The sequence below is a fragment of the Halichoeres trimaculatus genome, unplaced genomic scaffold (genome assembly GCF_033239565.1).
Source record: "Halichoeres trimaculatus isolate MK-OKI-2021-1 unplaced genomic scaffold, fHalTri1.1 fHalTri1_scaffold_4, whole genome shotgun sequence".
In the NCBI taxonomy this organism is placed as follows: Eukaryota; Metazoa; Chordata; class Actinopteri; order Labriformes; family Labridae; genus Halichoeres; species Halichoeres trimaculatus.
The window spans coordinates 18,542,812-18,564,161 of NW_027437182.1; the positions used below are offsets into that span (position 1 = coordinate 18,542,812).

The window sequence follows — 21,350 nt, forward strand, 5'->3', positions numbered from 1 at the left end:
ACAATCCCTCCTGTTTGTGCATTATTTCAAGACAAAGGAAGTGTATTAAAGGGAAGGATAAAGAAAAGTGGTACAAAGAACTTAAGTAGGACACATGGCTTCAGGTTCGGGCCTGTAACACAGCACACATGCAGAGTCCAGCACCACAAACGATGATCTCATCTCCTTAAAATGCATGACCCGGGACTGAAGACCTCCCCTGTAGCTTGAGGACACACACATACATTTTCCACTGGTGTAACTTGAGCACCTTTAAGGGAAATAACAACCAATCATACGTCTATGTAAAAGAAAAAAATCCTTTTCTGTAGGCAACATGTTTAAAAATAGCATTTTCTCTCTGTGTCTGTGATCTTAACTGGAACTTGTCTGAAAGGAATCACAAGACTGAGACTTTGTTAACTGGAGACATAATTCCAGGAGTTATTGCTTCCTCTGTAAAGTCACTTTTGTTTCATGTCAGCCATCTTATGAGTGCTCTGCAGAGGCTGGTCGTCAAAACAGAATCTTTAAACATAAACTAACTCAGAGAGCTGCAAAGCACGGAAAATCATTTAAGCAGCTGCCTCGCTTTTGCTCTAGGTTTTGTGGGCTCCACGCAAATTTAGATGCAGTAACACTGCCAGGGGAAGGGACGGGGAATACAGCTGTTCAATAACAGGGATGATTGACGGACTGGTCATGGATTCATCCCGACCTCCTCTTCCTCCTCTGACCAGGCCAGCGAAGGCTGAACTCACCATCTGCTTCTGCAACCACAGCTCTGGACTGAGAGCACACACTCACAAAAACACACACAAACTGCAATCATGGCAGTGAAGAGCAGAGTGGCAGTGAGTCCACCAAAGGGACCAGAACTCTGCTGACAGACGGAAAAAAGTCTCTCCACCCTCTGCATCCCTGATCCTTCAGTCAGCCGTCTGGAACCAAAGACTCTGACAGACTGACACACATCAAGGGAGCAGTGCTGCACTTATTTAGATGCATCCGACGGCGGCAGCAGCGGCTCTGTGAGTGAAGGCTACTGTTCTGAGTCAGAGGGTATGAAGACGACGGAGATGTGCAAAAAGATGGATGGATGGATGGATGGGTACACTGTGGCTGCAAGTTGCTGGGGCTGACCACTCATTTTTCATGCCATTAGGACTCAGACCAACAGCTTTGGAACAATCCTCTTTGTTTAGGTTTACTATATTCCTCGGTGCTCTGAGCTACAGTGACCTTAGTTAACAGATTAGGGGATTTTCACTTTTCAGCCACATTTTGTTCTTTGAATAAACCACATTCCACTCACAGCCGTTCTGGTCCAACATCTATTTCTATCCCTCTTACAATGTAATAAAAAAGTGGCATACATAGCTGAGACTTTCTTCTGGATCAGGACTTAGAACTTGTAGTTCCCCTCATTATACAGAGCTATTAAAGTGAAACACATACTAAGATTTCTGCTTTATACCTCAATGATATTCTGTGCAGTGTTAAGGGGTTTCCCATTAAAGTTACTCTTACAGTTTCAAGTGAAACTTCCTTTAAGTTGCTTTGTGTTCACAAAAGAGTACCCGATTGGACACTGAACAATCATTTTACAGCAATTACCCATCATGGTAATAAGGTCTGACCAGAGTGAAAAGCTGATTTGATCAAGTTTTTCATCACAGAGATTAAAAAAAAGCACAAAAAAGAAGTCAGCTCTGTTCTTTGCCACGTAGCTAGAGTTAAACTCGTGCTCTGTAATAACTTACTTTGCATGATGAAACATTGTTGAGCAGCCTAAAAGCTAACAGATGCCTTCTTGTCTGCATGCATCTGTATGAGGCTTATTCATCCCCGAAACACAGAGAGCTACCGACTGTGTGTCTGTTTCACTGTCTGCAGCTCGGAGATAAGCAGACAGTCAGCAATAAATGTGAGAAAACAAAACCTTCATGCTTTCTTTTTCAATAGACTTCAAAAACAGGTCTTGTGCTTGATGCTTCAATGTAAATGATTAGGTAAAGAAAGCAAAACATGTATTCTGTGTGTCCTGTCCTATCACTACTGGTGCTCTCTTTGCTGTTCAGAGTCCATGTGTATGAAACAGCAGACCATCTTTACCAAAACAAATGGTCAAAGCTGCAGTGATCTAAAACTGACAGAATAACTGGAAAGTTAGTTGCTGACTGACACATGAAGCCTTCCTAGCAGACAAAAACACATATTAATAACTGTGTGTGTTACTTGGGTTTGAGTTTCAGTTCATATTGTTTTGTCAGTGGTTGCACAAAGCAAGTCAGCGCAAGTAACTTATTTCTCAGCGAGCAAAGCAGGAAGAGGTGCACAGTCATCTGACCGAAACAACAACAAGAAACCCCACCGAATGAGAGTCATATTGTTCTCATTTTTGAAGTCAAACAACAACTCATGGTGCTACACAATCAGCTAAGAGGAGGCAGAATATGCATTGAAAAGAAAACTAGAAACAGAAGGGTTTTCATCAAAGTAAAAGGGAGAAAGAATGGACTAACAGCTTTAGCTCATGTGCTACACAAACAGCATTTTCAGAAAGAAGGGGCCTCATGAAGGGTTAACACACACCAACTTCTCATTCCCTATTTCATTTCTTCTTTCTTGGGAGAAACTGTCTCATGTTTAAATCCAACACAGACTAACATATGCTTTTTTAGCTCAGCCCACGCATGAAAGTCCCAGACTGAAAATACATTTGCTCAGCGCTGCATGTGATCGGATACTTTCATGAGGTATTTTGTCATTCATGAGCTAGAGACACTTGCGTCCAATAAACAGATCTTTAAGTATTAAACTATTTAGTGTCCTGGGGCTTTCTGTGTGTATGTGCCATTTCACACCATGCAAATGTGATGTGTCACATTAGAGGAAGCACTGTCACTGTCTGATATGACTTAATCATAAGAGTGCTGTGTTTATCACACCTTTCAGAAGACAAACGTGTGAAGTACGACAAAAGATTTGCTATCATCTGACAGATGATGGGTTTTTTCCATTATCATTATCTTTTTTTACTACTTTAGCTCTATTTTTTCTATTTTGTAATATTTAGTGTCTATCCACAAATAATCGTACAAAGAGAGTGCAGTTCAAAATTCAGATTCCTTGTACTCCTGAAGATACTTGGTGAAATAAGGTTAATCTGAATGATTCTGATTCTGAGAAAGACAAGAAGCTTGAAGTTAATAGGCTCCATATAACCGTCAACAATCTAAATTTGCATCTTTTCTCTGCACAAGCATTAAAGGGTAAGTTTGGTTTATACCGCTTTTACATTGTTTATAGAATGAAGTAGAACAAAATACTCACCCAGAAGGTTTTCCTGATCCAAGCAGTGCTTCGGGAGATATTTAGATCCAAAATCATGACGTCCATATAATGGGATCCATCGGGGCATAGACAGCGCCGCCAAAAACTCATGTTTTTCACCAATATTCCATCATGGGCCGCTTCGGGTTAGTCCTCTGCTGCAGTCTGTGTCACTCCAGACAGCACTGTGTGGCTGTAATGACCTCTGAACTGACGAAGACTTTGTTTACGTTTGTCCCTCAAAGAAAGGAGTTGGCTCTCCTGAAAGTACTGCGCATGCGCGGTACTCAAATGTCGTCAGTTCAGAGGTCATTACAGCCACACAGCACTGTCTGGAGTGACACAGACTGCAGCAGAGGACTAACCCGAAGTGGCCCATGATGGAATATTGGTGAAAAACACGAGTTTTTGGACGATTAATGCAGTTTTAGGAGCGGCGCTGTCTATGCCCCGATAGATCCCATTATACGGACGTCCATTGCACAATTTTGGATCTAAATATCTCCCGAAGCACTGCTTGGATCAGGAAAGCCTTCTGGGTGAGTATTTTGTTCTACTGTATTCTATAAACAATGCAAAAGCTGTATAAAGCGAACTCTCAAACCACAGCAGATTACTTGGATTGGAGTAACTCTAAGTGACAAGTGGAGTGTAAATAAAGTGACAAACAAATAAACTAAGTCAAATATAACTGTCACACATAAAGACACCCTACCTCCAGGACTGGTCCTGCTCCAAGTATTGTCCTCTCCACTCCACTGGCGTAGCCCTTCTGGCTGAGTGCAGTGAGACAGTGGATCAGGAAATTGGTACTCTGGGTCTTGCCTGAGCCACTTTCACCAGATATAACAATGCACTGGTTGACCCTCTTCCTGAGCATAGCATAGTACGCTACATCCGCGATGGCAAAAATGTGAGGCTCCAGTTTCCCCAGCTGGTGGTTCTCGTACATCTTGACGTACTTAGGGTTGTAGATAGGCAGGAACTTAAAGGGGTTGATGGCGATGAGGATGCTGCCTGCATAGGTGTAGATCTTTTTCTTGTAAAAGCGTGTGCGCAGGTTGTTTAATATGCTGTCCTCATTGAGGACGGGAAGGTTGCAGAGGTCTGCAAAGTCATCCTGTGGAGGGGGAAGGAAGCCCCTGGCGGCTAACCGCTGTGCCTGCTGTTCCTTCGACACGGATGGGAGGTGGACATAATGGATCGACCCATCGTGGTTTCTCTCCTGGACAAATGGAATAAAGGTTAGCTTAGCAGTGTACTCATGAAACTGAGACAAAAAGTTCTAACTCAAGCTAGTTGAAGAGCAATATGGGTTTTTCAACAGCTAGAGAGCAGGTCACTTGATGAACAAAACGTAACTTGATTTCATCTTGTTGTTGATTACACTAGACTAATTCATTCTGCTTCAATTAAATCCGTTAATGTGTCACAGGGATGGCTTGTTTTGTCTCTCCTTTTCTCTTGAAGAGCAACCTTTTGACTCGTACCTGTAGTAAGAAATAAAAGCCAAGGCTCTGAGGGTGTTGCTCCTGGGCTTTACGAGGCCACAGCAGAAACCTCTGCGCTGGAAGGTCCCCCGCCTCTAGCACCCACTCTTCCCCGCCACATTCCTTCACCTCTGCCAGCACATACATGCGACCAGGGTCCAGCCCCAGTTCTGTGGCAGCCTCCGAGATCACCGACGCTGCTGTTGCATCCTTCTGCACCCTGGTTTGTTGACAAAGGGGAATAATTCATGTGATTGGTCACCACTTTGGAAAAGAAATGCTCGCTGATGCTGTTATTTTCAAAAAGGCTTATTGAGGTCAGCTCACCTAAGGTTGCAGCAGGTGGAGGGGTGAGCGGCCAGCCGTGGGTAGATCTGGAGCATGTATGAGCGGCCATCGTGATCGTTCAGGCTAGCTGGCCCACTTCCCCCTCCTCCTCCACCTGTGTTCGTTGCCGTCGTGGCAGCGCCATCTCTGACACTCATCCTGAGCCAGGGGGAGTGGCCTCAGCATGCCGCACCCACTGTTTCCCTCTCACCACACAGCACCTGAAAAGGAAAGACGGATTAATCAGATCAAGTTATCCACTCTCTGATGGGTTCACAGGGATGATGGGTCCAGTTAATGAATGCCAATAACATTAACACTTTCAAAAGTAAGTTTTATTCTGCACAGTTTAATCAAAAAACATTTAAAGAAAAATACAAAGCCTCTATTAAAAGTGGATGCCTGACACTGCAAGGTAGAAATCCAGACTACAACACCTCTTGTACAACAGTTAAGTGAGAATTGCTAACGGATAACATTCCTACAAGGCTGGGCCATGATCACGTGACTCTACAGCAATCAGTGTGGCATCTCTACCTGCCAATTATTTTTTATAACAGAAGGATAAAGGCTTGTCTCAGTCTGTTTGGCTGTAAGTTTGCAGAAGAGAAACAGAGGATGGGGGAATAGAAAGAGGGCGATGACTTGCAGCAAATGGGTGAGGAAGTGAGCCCACACAGCTACCTAAAGGACTACGATCTTGGCGAAAGTTTTAACCTTTAAGCTGAACTCCTAAAACACTTTTATCATAAAAAAAACAAACACAAGAAAAGAAATCTCCAAACAGACCATGTGAATCTCATTTCTTGTTTGTTTTTTTTTCTTGCGTCTAAAAATACACGTGAGTCATCCGAGAAGTTTCTTATTAAATTTCACTTCACTTCCATTCTGACTGAATTAAAAGAAGGAAATTCCCAACAGCTTAAGAAAGCGCTTTGTGAGTACACGACTCACACATGGCCATCAGTTGTTGTGAGAACTGAACTCCCACAACACTGCAGCAGATCTTCACATCACATGAGAATAGATTTGTCTTTGAAAGTTTACCCCAAGTTGCAGATGCTGTGCAGAAACACAACCCTTCCGCTCAATGATAGCAACAAGACACAAACAGAGAGCACTTATGGTGAACCACAGATTGCGTAATGACTGCACATTATTCACTCTCACAGACAACACACCTACAGTGACGTATGATGTGGAGCACAGAAAGTATTAGGTAACTATTTTTTTACCACAACAACTAATTCCTCCATTCCTGGATAAGTCAGTTTTCTCTGTCTGGCAGAGTCCCAACACAAAACGTCTTACAACATCACAGAGCTCAAGCAGACAAGGAAGAGAGTACAAACAGAGGTCTGTTCTGTCCTGGCAGAGGATATTACTGATTTCCTGACTGAGTTAAGATGCCATGTTTTAGATCTACCTTCACCTATTAAGATGATTTAATGGAACTAAGGAAGCAAGACCAACCTTCTAGTTAGATTTAAACCAAACAAATTACATTTTTTCTTTTTCTGAATCAACAAAGCTAATGTGGTTTTTAGCTGTAAAACTATCCAGCCTGCCACAGCACTTGATAATTTCATTTCCCAGATTTATGCTACTTCTTTGTGAGTAACTCAGACTATGAAACACTTGATGTTCTCGTTTCAAACTGACTATATTTTTTGCACTTAAGAATGACTGAAGCTAGCCACAAACTAGATGATTTTTAGCCTGGTTTAGAGCCATGGCAATCATTTCTTTGTCAATACAACCGTTTTAAATCTCATGATTGAGTCAGAGCCATCCTGCTCTCAGCTGGTAACTATCAAATAGGGCTGAACGATTATGGAAAATAATCTAATTGCTATTTTTTAGACCAATATTGCAATTGCGATTTAGCACATGATTTTTTTTTTTTTTTTTTCTAAAGTCATTTTATAGTATGACTAACCAACAAAAGATACTCTAAGTATTTAAACAAGTCTTTTTTGTATTTCTTAATTGAAAAAGAAAAAGACACACTCTGAAATTTCACTGAGCTCCAGTTGTCAGTAAGAGTAACAAACTGTACAGAAAAAATTGACCAAGGGGTATGACTCTACGATCGACTGGATGCCCACAGGGTTTTTATTGCCAGAAAAAAACGGCATTTTGACTTTTGCTGGTTTTTAGGGAGAACAAGTACACGTTACTATATTCCCTCCAGGTCTGTGTACATGAAACTTTTTTTTTTTCTAATTGCAGCCTTTGCGATTTGAAAATTGAAGTCTATTACATTGTGATGCCGGTTTAAAATCGATTAATTGTTCAGCCCTACTATCAAACATTTTTTTGTTTTAATGTTTCCAGGTTTTAAAATGAAAGGAACATAGAAGCATTTGATTTTCCGGGTTAAAATCGGTACATCACTGGTACTAAGCAATAGTAGCCACACTACATACAGTGGAGGTTAAGTATAGCAGTAGACAGTGGTCCATGGTAGAGTCCTGCATGGGTCCAATTTTCAAGATCCACCCCGACCCGACCCGACGCGGGAATGTACAAACCCGCACCCGAACCGCAAACCTGCGCATCAGCCCGATTAGTATTGCAACCTGATCTGACCTGTTGAAACACGACCCGCAGCCCGACCCTTGACCTTATTTAAAGTAATCATTTTGTGTCATATTGTCTGAAAATTGAACGGTATATCGCCATAGTTCAGATGCCAGTGAGTAAACAACGCACCTGAATGAAGCAACTCTTCCAATAAAAGCCTGACTTCAACTCCATCATCAACCCTCTGTAATCTTCTCACATACAACTGTAAAATCACTCGTTTTTTTATGTTTAATGCTTTTGAACTTTTAGTCTCTTAAAAGGACCTTTAAGTGTGTAATAGTAGACTTACTTTCTGTCCACACTTAAGCGACGCTCAGCAGGTACAACCAGCTTACAACTTGCATTTTTATTTTATTGTATTTATTATTATTTCATATTTATTTCGAAGTGTCAAACTAAAACCCTCGACCCGACCCGCATGTTATTTTTTCCACCCAGATCCGAACCTGGGAAAAAAAAGTTTTTAAAAACCACCCACAAATCAGCTGTTTTTGCGGGTACCCGACCCAGTGCAGGACTCTGGTCCATGGCACTTAGCCACCGAAAGAGACAAAAAAACATCAGTTTACTTATTCACATAAAGACATTTATAAAGTAATTGTGTCACCTTGGGCTTAACTTCCTCTTCATAGTTATTTTTGAGCAAGCTTCGTGAGCACAGTAGGACATAGTTCAGCTTAGCTTCCATGTAGCGCCTTCAAACAGGAACTGCACTGATGTCCATTTACAACAACTGATGATGAGTGCCTCATACATCTGCTTTGCACAAATCTAATCCAATCTGAAGATCTTATTTCACCAGCCTTTACACAGGAGAGATTCAGCGAAAATGAACACATCCTGCTCTTTCAGTTGAGTCTGGACTTGCTTTATTTCTGATGACATCACACATTTTGTGTCTAATGGCTCCTTTCTCTTGATTCAAAGAAAACTTACCAATCTGTTACTAATCTTTGGCACACGTATCTGCAGCCTGCACAGAGAGGGAAGACTCTCTTTATGTTCATCCGTGCATGAGTCTGCAGTTTTCCACGCCACATGAATCTACCGTACAGTAGTTAGTGGTGGTACAGAATCATGTAGGGATAACACTCCTCTGTAATTAGCCCTCAGATCATAGTAGAATCATGCGTACAGCTGCAAGCTCACTTCACCCCACACCCAAACCACTGACGGTGTCAATTGTTGTGGCGTCTGTCCCTGACTGACTTGATGACAGCTTGACATCATCAGAGCTGAGAAGTAAGTAAATAAGCAATGCTGAGGTATTTCAGGTCAGAGTCAGTTTTACACTCAACTACATCAGTCAAGAGGAATACGATTATGAGGTTAGAGGGGTTGTGAGGACGATCTGGAGAGCTACTGTTTTTCTGGAATAAAGACTCCCATGAGCTCTAGCACCCACCCATGTCACAAGGACATGACTCTTACCAAGGCATGCTTTTGTTTTGACGCAAATGAATGGAGGGCAGATCTTGTTTTTAAAACTACTTTTCTTTAATCAATCACCTTTTTACAGGCTTCAAAGTGATGAGGTAATGCATTTCTCTGTAGCGCTATTATTCGAGGCATGAAAGCTGGCAAATTTTGTAACCTTACTCTTCATTTTATTGATAGACTCTCAAGTTTGAACAGACTACTGCTGTATGACATTCTGTGTTTTAGCCTTCATTTACATGTTTCATCCAAAAACGCCAAAACGCAGTGAAAAAAAAATCTGTGTTTACACGGAAACGCCAAGGGACGGAAAACAATGTAGAAAGCATACCAGGCCTGTAATTGGTGCAGTAACTGTCTTGTCTAGAAGCAGCTTTTGGTAGATCTCCACCGAAGTAGAGTTGAGTTGCTCATCTGGTGTATTGGCGAGTATTAAGTGCAGAAGTGGAGCAACAGATGCACATTTTGTTGAAAGACAGTCAGCAGATTCAGCAGACTGAGCAGCACAAGCACATTATTGTAGTCCACAATGATCATAACAATAGAACTGTTGGCCAAAATGCCGTTTCCCTGTGAACATGAGGCCAAAACACAACAATACTTTCACGTTTCACCCCAAAACCGTTGTCGTGTCAATGGCCGCTTAGCCTGTAGCCTGTGCTCTACCACCCTCCTGTATGAGCCATTTTACCTATAAGTTGTTTTTGTCTCCTGCACAATCACCATAAGGGGCACTTTAGGTTAACAAGCAGGTAAATACAACAAAAGGGGCACAGGTGAAGCAGCTGTCTTGAGAATGGGTAAATCAAGCTGTGTTGTGGACAACTCCGGCAGGGAAACTGGGAAGTAGCATTTAGAAATCACATGTTTGGCGCTGATGATATCGTTTAAATCAGGGATTACAATCAGGCGTATAAAAAAAAGAGAGTCAGAAAGGGACCTTTAAGACTGTCTATCAAAAATGAATGCAGCACTGTGATCTGAATTTGTGTGTGAAGCACACTGAGTGCATCTGGGCAGAGTTTGGGTTAATGATGGATCACGCAGCATGACTTTGGATCAGTTATGCATGCTGTGTAACTGTCTTCCATGGGGAAACACAAACCAGGTTCAAATCACTGTCTGTATGGCAGGCAGACTGCACTGCTTAGGTAACCTGATCTCAGGTTGAGTCCTGCACTGAACCCAGCAGTTCATCACTTTTATCACTCACATAGGGACAGTTTGTTTTATCGACCTGAAAAATAAGTCATGTAACAGTGTGAGGTAGGGCTTTAAGAAAAACAAAACAGATCGAGAAAAAAGAGGATCTCACAGACTTTTACACTCATGATGAAATCAACTTCTCCATTCTTTCTGTAAAAGTTTGTTTGGCTGAAACTGAAGTGTCTATTTTCAGCTGTTCTGTGGAGTTAGTTTGAAACAAAAACAATTTACAAATGATTCGTTGAGCTCATGTAAGATGGCAGCAAATATTTGCTGATGCAAATATTTATGGTTGTGCAATGGTAGTAAAGATAATGTGCTCTTTGCTTTAGTTAAACCATAAAAACTTGGGTTAATTAAAGAATTACACCTTGTAACATGAACTCACATGTCTAAGAAATAATAGGGATGGGTACCAAATTAGGTACTTTTATAGGTACCAACTGAATTGTGCCAAAAATACCAGGTACCAATTCACATAAAATCAAAAGGTACCATGTTTAGGTACCTAAATGAAACCTTGTGACTGTGAGGGACTAAAAGAGCAGGTGGTAGCATTGCAAGTTTATATATTGAAGAATAAATATGTTAAACTGAAAAAAAAAATTGAGATTTTATTATTCGAAAAAAAAAAAAGTTTTACCTCATTATCACAGAAAAGTACCGAAAATGGGTACTGTTGAGTACCGATACCGATCACCAGGTACCAGGCATCTGTACCGTACTGTTTAAATGTGAAAGGTACCCATCCTTAATAAATAATGTTAAAATCATGACAGTTTTGTTTTTTTACTACTTGGCATGATCTGTTCAAAGTCTTGCTTGTACCTTGTTATAAGAAGGTTGGTAAAAATGTGCGGTATAAGACTTGCAAAAAGGATCTACATCAGATGATAGATTAAATAAAAACACTAACTCTGAAAACATTAAGGTCACGGCAGAGGGTGAGAGGGAAAACAAAGCATTTGAGAGTCATGAGTGTGTTTCTTCGCCAGGCTAACTGACCACAATCCCAAAAAACATGCAAGCCTGTGAAAAGGCAAGGCACGCAAAACTGTATGCAGAGACCACAAAAGACAGCATCATCATTATCCTCCATCATGGGCCCTGCCTGGATTAAATCTGTCTCTTTAAGACCTGAGCTGCTCTCATAAGTAACTTCAAAAGAGATCACATAAAGCTGCAGTAGCGGTGCAGAGGTATTTTACAGCAGAGAGAGAAAAGTATGACTGACAAGGTCAAAGAAAGCAAGTGAGAGGGAGAAAGAAAAAGAGCAAAAAGTAAACATGTACAAATGAGACAGTAAAGGCAGGCGTCCCAGGGGACAATCAAAGGAGACAGAGGCTTTGAGATAATGCAGCTTCCTCCCTGTGGAGGAGATCCTCTGCAAGGATGCCCAGCATTCCTAAGATAAGACCCAGGGTTGTCTGCTTTGCGTAGGCTTAGCCTGGCACTTTAGCTGCTTACTGCTGGTTGATGAGAGACTCTGGAGTAAGAGACCACTGCTGAGGAGAGAGAGGAGCCCTTTAGCTGCTTATGGTGAGGCAGGAAGAGGGTTTAACAACTAACAAGCTCTTTAAAGCAGCCTTTTTTTTTTAAAGTGGTACTACTCATCTTCATTAGACTCGCTAACCCCAGCCCACCCAACCCCTCATTATCCACCAGGCTTGTCTTACAATCTATTCCTCTGTGCAATTATTGGCATTTAGTGAAGGACACAATAACAACACGGTAACTAGAAAAGCACTCAGAGAGCGAAAACCCATCTTGTGAGTTTCACGCAACACTTAAGTCCTACTTTAATGTTATACTCATTTTCAGCAGACTCTCTGCTACAATTTGGTGTTAGTTGCAGGTTTGTACGATAATTTGTTTCCTAACAGTGCTGAAAATTATGATGACCCAGAACATATTTCATATTCCGGATCTGAGTATCCAGAATATTTCCAGAATCTGGATCATAATTTTACATCTGTCAGAAATTATGGTGACCTTGTCTCGTATTGTTTTGCAAAGCAATCCGACCATTTATCATGGAGTTTTATACACATGATGAAAACGGCCCTATCTCACAATGATAAGGAATCCTTTAAAAAACATCCTGGATCCAGATGGTGATCCAGATCACCTTCAAAATGTAATCATTTCTTTGTTATCCCATTTTGAACATTTCCTGACAATTTCATCAAGATCGGCTTCTTAGTTTTTGAGTTATGTTGTTCACAGACAAACTGTGACAGACAGATGAACTCTCCCAAACAAATAACCTCCTTAGCAGAGGTAACCAAGTTGAGAATTAAATAGGCAACTTAAAATACTGTTAATAGATTTTTTTAAATTAAGATTTGCAAAGATGAAGACAATATTGATGAAGCATGTTTTTGAAGTACTAAATGTCACAGGCTGCATGAAAAACAGGCAAAGGTGGAAAAAATAGCTGCATAAAACAAACAGTGCTCTGGGGTTAAAAGAGGTGAAACAAGCACACAAGGTCTTACTAATGCTCTCCTTTTCTCCTAATCTCACCCCTCACCCACCTCCAATAGACCAGTACAGAACTCCCCAAAAGAAGACAGAAGAGGAGTGGTAAGTCTACACTGCAAAATAGTGCAGAGAGGAGGGATGTTTTGCCTTTATATGGCCATTGTTGTAGTTTTTGTGATCTGACTTGGAGATGTGTCAAAGCTTTGAGTGTTGTGCTCTTAGTCGGTACAAACAGTAAATTCTCCTCATGGACGTCCACAGACTGGCAGAAGCTTTCATGTAGTCTGTGTTAGAGGAGTCAGTCAGCGCTGAGGCACCAGCAGCTGACTCTGTGATCTGGCAGGAAGTGGATGACCCAATGACACATAGTGGGTCAGTGAACTTCAGCTGGATTACTCCGTATGCGTCGGTGTGAACTCACTCCTCCAGTCTCTAAAAAACTGTCTGTCTCATTGTCTGAGACAAACATGCACACAAAGAGGAAGACTGAGAGGAAGCAAGTCATGATGTCATGAGTGTGTGTGGATCAGAGATAGGGTGACTGCAAGCATTCCACTTCAGCATCACTGGCATGAGTCAGGGCTGCAAGAGGATTCTATCATGGACATAAAAAGTAACTAACAGGGGCTATTTTTAAACCGAAGCTAACCAGAAATATGAATTCTCATAAAGTTGATTTTTTGAAAGAATGGCTCAGTTCTAACAATTATTTTTCAAACTACCAAACAAACTGGAGAAAAAGGGCACAAAGCTGACTCCATATGATTTGTTGAGGAATAAGGAGCAGTTATTAGCTAGCATTTAAGTTAACATACAAACTGAAAAGTAAGTAACCATGAGCTTTGCACAGAAGAAACAACCCTGGAAGATACACAATGATTAAACACAAGTGAGTAAAACACGGAGGAGCGCTGTGAAGGAGACATTTCTGGATGTGACTCATCCAGGAATAAGTTGAGAGTTTGTACAACTAATGGGTAGTGAAAAGGTATGGCCTGAGACTTGTGCCACTGGACACTGAGTTTGAATTATTACATTGAATCTAAAGCATGTTCTGAAATGGAATTCAATGTTTTGGATTTATTTCCTCTTGAACTGTATTACTGAACTGTATTTAGCTGACTTCAAAATTCAACACTCTCTGTCCCTTAAAATCAAAAATACAAAATTCAATTTCAGGTGGCACAATTCAGATTTGGCTTTAAATTTTTAAAAATGTTGGTACGACCATTATATCATCTTATTTCCTGGAAACGAGTAATCAGATTCACAATATCCTCTTCACATTTGCTTTTAACATAAATTAATCTCTGTTTACTTTTGACGATGGGGTTGTTTTTGTGTTACTAGACTTCAGAACAGGATCTAATAATCATGGAAGTGATCTTCTGTGCTAAGTTGGGATACGTGTCACTACTTTTGAATAAAATAAGTGGATGGGTTTCTCTTCCATACCATGCTGAACCGAAACTGAACAGAAACTGAATCTGAATTGTTCAAATTGAAATAGATTTTAATTTTAATTTTGAATTTAAAGTAAGGATGCACCGTTCCAGCTTTTCTGGTCCCAACACCAATACCGATACCTGGGCTTTGGGTATCGAACAATACCCAAAGCTGCATGCTCTACTGTGGGATAAGACTGGTAATGTTTTGAGTAAAAGACAAAAAATGTGTACATATGGAATTACTGAAGTTATTCATTCAAACTGTAGGTGTTCAAATGTTAAACAGCAGTTTGGTTTAAAAAATGCTTCAGAATCTACAGAAATGACTGATTGTAAAAATTTATATCTTGTAGATTAAATCATAGCATAGCCTTAGTGTCAAGTTTGGACCAATTTTTTCCCAGGATAACAGATCCAGCTTTAAGGGGCTGGATCAGTGCTGATACCCGATACCAGGATTGGATAGGTGCATCCCCAATTTAAAAAAATACAGATTTGAATTTTGAAGTAGATTAAATATAATTCAAAACATTAAATTTCAGATTGTGCTTTTCAAGTGTTACATAAAAATTTTAAATTAATTTTTTAGATTTAATATTTTAATGATAACAACAGACACTAAGTAAAATCATAATGTAAAATTTGGACTGAACATGCGTCACCTCTTGAAACAAAGCTTTAATTTTTTTGTGATTTTTTGCAGTTTTTTTATTTATTTTTTTTGTTTGTTTCAATTTTTTGACATTTTTGCAAATTAAGAAAACGAATTCCACATTTTTTGAAGATTTTGCAAATTTTTGAATTTTTTATGTAAATCCCTCTTTTTTGCAATTTTGGAAAGTTTTTAAAATTGTTGGAAATTAAGCAAAATTTTGAAATTGCATTATTTAGGTTTTTTTTGGCAAATTTTGACATTTCATCAATTTATTTGAAATTTTGCACATTTTTTAAATTCATTTTTTATTTTGCAATTTTTTTTATCTTTTTTTATTTCCAAATTTTGCTAAATTTATAAAAATCTATTACACTACAAATGTCTTTTTTTTCTTAAATTTGCATATTATTAAAAAAATAAATTAAATAAATTAATAAAAATAATAAACTAAGAAATCACATGTACAAAGTTATAAACACAAAAACTTCTTGTTTAGATAATTATTCACCTGATTATACACTTTTTTTTGTCTTAATGTGAAGATAAAGTAGATTTTGCGGCTCCCAAATGACTTTCATCCAGGTGAGCTGAGGCAAAACGGCTCTTTTGAAAGTAAAGGTTGCAGACCCCTGATCTAGTGGCACCATACTATCCTATTCAAGAGGATAATAACATTAAAAGACTAAGATTTATGAACTTGACTGTCTTGACTAACTTGTTCAAAGGCTTTTCATTCTTTGTTAAATGGTTAAAATCAGTCTGCTAGGATTACTATAACTCTGATAAAATGAAAACCTTGATAAAGCTCTGATTTTACCCTGTGTTCCAAAAAGCATATGCTTTTAATGAGGATCCACCAAAGGCGATGTTGGGAAGTAGAGTTCATCTGTCATAACATCTGCACTATAGTCCAGTCTAATCATTTTGTTTACAACAGTTAAACATCTCCAGGTCTCCCTTCGTTCCTTACAAGATACGTTTAGGAGCCTGCACCACTGTGGCCCAGCTCCTTTCCTTTCCCCTGGGAAAGTGGAGCTGGGGCCACTCGAGTATCCATCACAACTACAACTCTCTGAGCATGACCTAATGGGGATGAGACGGGCTGGCTCTCTGCCAAAACAGGCTTCATTGTCCTCTGGGCACAATGAGAGACACAAGCAAGATTCACTCTGTTTATGTGTGTGTGTGTGTTTGTGAGTGCTCCCTGTGGCTCTCTGCCCATTTGCGTGTGTGTGTGTGTTTGTGTTCTCTCAGAGGTTCATAGATGCACTCAAGATCCGCATGTTGGAGGACGAGAGACAGAGAGAGCAGGATTGCTCCTGTTGCTGCTGACTGGCAGTAAATCAGGCTCACAGTTGAGGCTCCAAAGGAAGTGCAGATGCACCCGAAAGAGCTGTGAATGGATCAGAGCCCGCCCACTTGAGCCATGTGGTCCTATTCAGAGACGCAGCCTTTTGTTTCAAAGGAGACCAAAACCTCAATCAGGGAATTAACTCATCCAGACACCAACCCAGCTCAAGAAGACAGAGGGAGAGAGGGAAGGAAAAAAGGCTCTAAAAGCTCATCTCCTCCCCCCTGTCTTTAAGTCAGCTCCTGGGCTGGCCGGTTACAAACAATAAAAGCAGAGCTGAGGAGCATCTGCTGCCTCCGTCTAAAGAAGAGGATAAAGGAGAGCGGAGCTGCAGGGATCCAGTCTTTGACTTGTTGATATTATTCAGTCTGTGTGGAAACCAAGCTCACGGCCAACATGCTGCTCCAGAGACGGCTTGTGAAGAAAGAGAGCAGCTGATACATTTAAACCAGGGTCAAAAGATCAATGAATACCACTTTTTTACTTTATTCATCACAGGGTTGGTTCATTTTCTAAACCATCCAGCCAGCTGTCTGTCACGATGAATTAACACAACTGTCATGGACAATTCAAATCGATTTCAGCACGCTGCTCACATAGTAATCCATTGATCTGCCACTCTACATATCACGTGTTTGAGTCAGGTATTGACAGGGTGAAGTGGGCTGCCGTTCATTTGACACCCCTCAGGGGATGGTATGACCCACATCACACTCAGATCCGTCCAAGTCAGGCGTGAGGGGTTAACGTAAAGTGTGTGTGCAGCTGAACAACTTTCAAACAAAGTGAAACTACTGCTCCTCTAGGTGTTGGAGTGTTTTGATGTTACAGTCTGAGGTAATACAATGTTAGTTTTAGCCACAGTTTTATGAACTCTCACTTGACGTGCATTTCAAAGGAGGTCAGTAAACCAAGAGGCCCCGGGTACACCACTCCCACTGCTGTGTTTACAACCGCCTCCTTAGCTGTGCCCCTTTCCCTCCATTTCTCCCCTCATACCACCGTCTCTCTCAGACCCCCAACGCTACCCTCCAATGCCTCCTCTTAAACCCCCTGCTGGTCACCCCCTTCTGCTCCCCAGCACCGCATAACATTTGGCACTGCTGCTTTAACTCAGTCCAGATGCAGAGCTCCTCTAAGTGGAGGAGAATGTCAGTCTTAGGGGAAATCTGCAGAAATCAGAACCTTGTCCACATGTTTTAAATATACAGAAAATGCCCCTTTACTTGCCTCACATGTAGTCAATCTGACCTGAGCGAGCAGAACAGAAAGGTAAACACATGAGAAGGACACTGAAACTATGTCAAAGGTGCTGCTGCAGAGCACAGAAAAGCTCACATGCAAATGGAGCATACATGCAAATTCTCTTCAATATCATCCTGGACTTGAATGTCAGCCTCACAACATCCTGAGGAGCTCTCATCTTCAAGGTTGGGGCAGATCAATACTTTTGATCCAAAGCAGCAGCGTCCACAAAATGCAGCAGACTGGTGAGGCTGTAGCATGTCAGCTCTTAATGCATCCCAGAAGGCTTTGCCAAGTCTGATTGGCTGTTGTGGGATTTCACTCTGGTTGGCGGTGTCGGAGAATTCCAGAGAGTTTTCTGGACCAGTCATCTCAGCTACGATGGACTAAAAGACTTATTTAGATCAGCGCTGGACAAAAACTGTGAAGTCAAGTAGGGACACTGATATGGTTTGCTTTAACATGTGAATAACAAACAAAACAGTGATATGTGTGTATGAACGCAATGCATTTATAAAAGCCTGTAATTCTCACTGGACTGTTGGCGTAACAGTTTAAAATTTTCCAGTTGGAATTTAAGATTTGTTCATTTTTTTAATCACTTTGTTATCTTCAGTATTGCATGACTCTATAGCCGCGTTTCCACCAAGCAGTCCGGGTCGGTTCAGTGCGGTTTGGGACGGTTTGGTACAGTTAAGCCTGATCCCGTTTGCGTTTCCACAGCAAACTGTGCCCTCTCGTGGTAGGCGGCGTGTAAGCCGGATGCCGGGAGCCGCAACTGTTAAACAATAGCGTGACGTCGTAGCAGCTTACCCCGCTATCAAATTCAACAAAAAAGGAAAACGCGACACAGTAAACAAAGAGCACAGATGGTAGCTCTCTGTTACAAAGTGCAATCGAGCTTTGTTTCAGAGAAGACTGTGTGCTGCCAGGAGAAATGCAGCCGCCGTCGAGGTAAGTGACGATTCTTTGGACCAATCAACGGTCTGCAGTGTGTTGCTCCACCTTCTGAGAGCGGATCGATTAAGTCTGACACCGATACGAAAGGGTCCCAAAAAAGTCGGTCGGCTCGTCTTGGTTTTTAGGGATCTGTCCAGGGATACTTCAGTGTAACAGCCGCAAAATAAGACTATCACAAGCATCGTTGAAAATGACTTTAATTTTTTATAGTCTAATTCCATGGTTCTTAAATGGGGTACGTGTACCCCTAGTAGGGATGGGTACCAAATTAGGTACTTTTATAGGTACCAACCGAATTCTGTCTAAAGTACCGGGTACCGATTCACGTAAAATCAAAAGGTACCATGTTTAGGTACCTAAATCCATTCTTGTGACTCTAAGGTAGTAAAAGAGGAGGCGATTTTCAAGGCTGAACATGAACACAACATTGCAAGATTACACATTGACGAATAAATATGCTGAGTTGAAAAAAATATATATATATATTATTAAACAAATGGATATTTTTTACCGCAATTCAACAGAAAATACCGAAAGTTGGTTCAGTTGAGTACTGGTACCGATTGACAGGTACCGGGCATTGGTACCGAATCGTTTCAAATGTGAAAGATATCCATCCCTAACCCCTAGGGGTGTGCGAGGGCACTCCAGGGGGTACGCAAGATTCCAACGAAAATAGCAACCAAGTGAAATTCCTTTCACACCATTTCCTCAAACAGTGTTTGAATGCTATATGACTTTAAGTTCCCAAACTGAATATTATTTCCGACAGACACAAATAGTACAGCAAAATAGAATAGAATAGAATAGAGTAGAATAGACTTTATTGTCATTGCACAAAAGCATCTAAAGTTTTATGTCAGAAAAAGAAACACTTCACAGGGGTACATCACTGGAAAAATTTGAGAATGACTGGTCTAAATGACCAACAGATAAGAATTGAGCATCTACTCTACTAAAACGAACCAATTATCAGAGCATAGTTGGTTTGGTAGGGTTAAACCGGGGAGCACAAAATTTTCAAGCAAAAGGCCATGAGTTATGTCTTACAGTTGGGATCATGACAATCATTTTCCATGCTGTTAATCAATATTACTGGATAATGATGTTGAAGTTTTGAAGTGATAAGATTTTTTGTTATAACTACAGAACTTGTTCATCCTAAGCAGAAAACCTCTCTGTAATAAATACCACAATTCACACAATAGGTTCAATCCATTCAAGTGCATTTCAAATGAAGTAAACACTGGAGGCTCAGGAGGGTGTCCAGTTGCGGAAACACTTCCTTCCTTTTCAGCGTGATGAGCAACTTGCACACAAATACACACACACATACAGTTGTGGCAGCTGGAGACAGAAAATCAGGAAGAGGAGAAAAGGAAGCAAAGGGAAGGAGGCAGACAGAGGGGATTATTGTACACACTCCCTCATGGGCTCCCCTGCTCTAAATACACTTCTAAAACACATGACTCCATTGTAGCCCCAGAATAGTCCCTGCAATGCACCAAATTCTTACTTATTAAAAAATCCTCCAAATCTGACCCTGCTCACACACAGTCTTCATCTTCCTCTTTCAAACAGGAGACTTAAGCCTCTGCTCTTTCTGTTAAGTGTGGGTGGCCTCATGTAGAGCCAAAACCCCTGCTCTGCAGACTGGAAACACCTCAGCGTTTGTAATATTACTCATTCTACATTTAAACATGCCTTGACCTGAGTTTGACCTGAAAATCAGGACAAAAAACAGCAGGAGGGCTAAAAATAAAATAATAAAGGATGTGTAATAAAGCTGGAAAAGGATAATCTCTGATGTTTTAGTATACAATAGATTATTGAGGTGCAGCTACTATAATATATTAAAAACATCTTCCCTGTGGTGTATCCTAATGATGTTTGGGTGGGCTGGCAGATACACAGACACACACACGTCTTAGGGAGGATGACAAAACATTTATGACTTTTATCTAACAGAACGATCTACATTTATTTTTTGAAGAAGCAACAGCAGAAACAATAAAACTGGAACATGCAATAAAACCCCTCAAACATTGTTAAAGCTATTGGTGCAGTTTTGTTGAACTGTTCCTTTCATTTCTCCTGCACACATCATTTCATCTCCCGCCCTGGCCAGCTTTCTGAACGATTTCAATCAGATGAAATGAACATTACATATGGAGTCATTCATCAGTGACCAGAGTCAGACTGCACTGTAAAAATAGAGCAAAAACAAACAGAGCAGAGCTGAACCAAGCCAATACAGAGAGCCGAGCCAAGGTCTACTGTTCCTGCTTCGTGTCTCTCCGTCAGCTTGTCTATTTCTTTCCACATCTCTCCCCATCTGTGCCTCCCTGGTCTCAGCTCAGCCTTTTTTCTTTTACTAGTCTCGTCACTCCTCACAGCTCATAAGGCATCCAGTGGTAAGACAAAGTTATAGTTAGTAGACTGGGTCTGAGTCTTACCCCAATTCAGAACACAATGTCTAATGAACACACAACATACTTATCTGAGAGTTAACACCAGGGATGTACACATTAAGTCAACCAAGCAGTTAAAGATAGTCAGCTTTGCCATTCAGCACCAGATATCTGAGCTGGTTACAGACATTAGTTGTACTTTTATTGCTGCAGGCCCAAAATGCAGGTCATCATGTATGTAATCTTTAGTTTAGCCGCCCAACATGAGCTAGGGCTCCACTACCCGGATCTAAGCAAGCACAGAAGATAGATGCCGTTTTATATCACTGCAGTGTTTAAATTTAGGAACTGTCTGATTAAACAGGCACAAGTCAACCAGAGCATTGTGCAACCAGGAGGACTTAAGGCTGCTAGAGCTAGCTCTGCTAATGT

At 40.8% G+C, this 21,350-nt stretch overlaps 1 protein-coding gene across 10 annotated transcripts in view; it reads right to left on the reverse strand.

Moving 5' to 3' along the window:
* LOC141788629 (myosin IXB) overlaps positions 1–21,350 on the reverse strand; it is a 65,070-nt gene that overhangs the window by 34,504 nt on the left and 9,216 nt on the right. For all 10 annotated transcript variants that reach the window (XR_012598156.1, XM_074667554.1, XM_074667561.1 and 7 more), the window contains exons 2-4: positions 5,133–5,353; positions 4,806–5,025; positions 4,031–4,540 (exon numbers count right to left, since the gene is read on the reverse strand). Coding sequence is in view for 9 of the 10 variants with exons in the window: in XM_074667554.1 (XP_074523655.1) it covers positions 4,031–4,540; positions 4,806–5,025; positions 5,133–5,290 (888 nt within the window). In the remaining variant the exon portion in view is untranslated. The remainder of the gene's footprint in view (positions 1–4,030; positions 4,541–4,805; positions 5,026–5,132; positions 5,354–21,350) is intronic.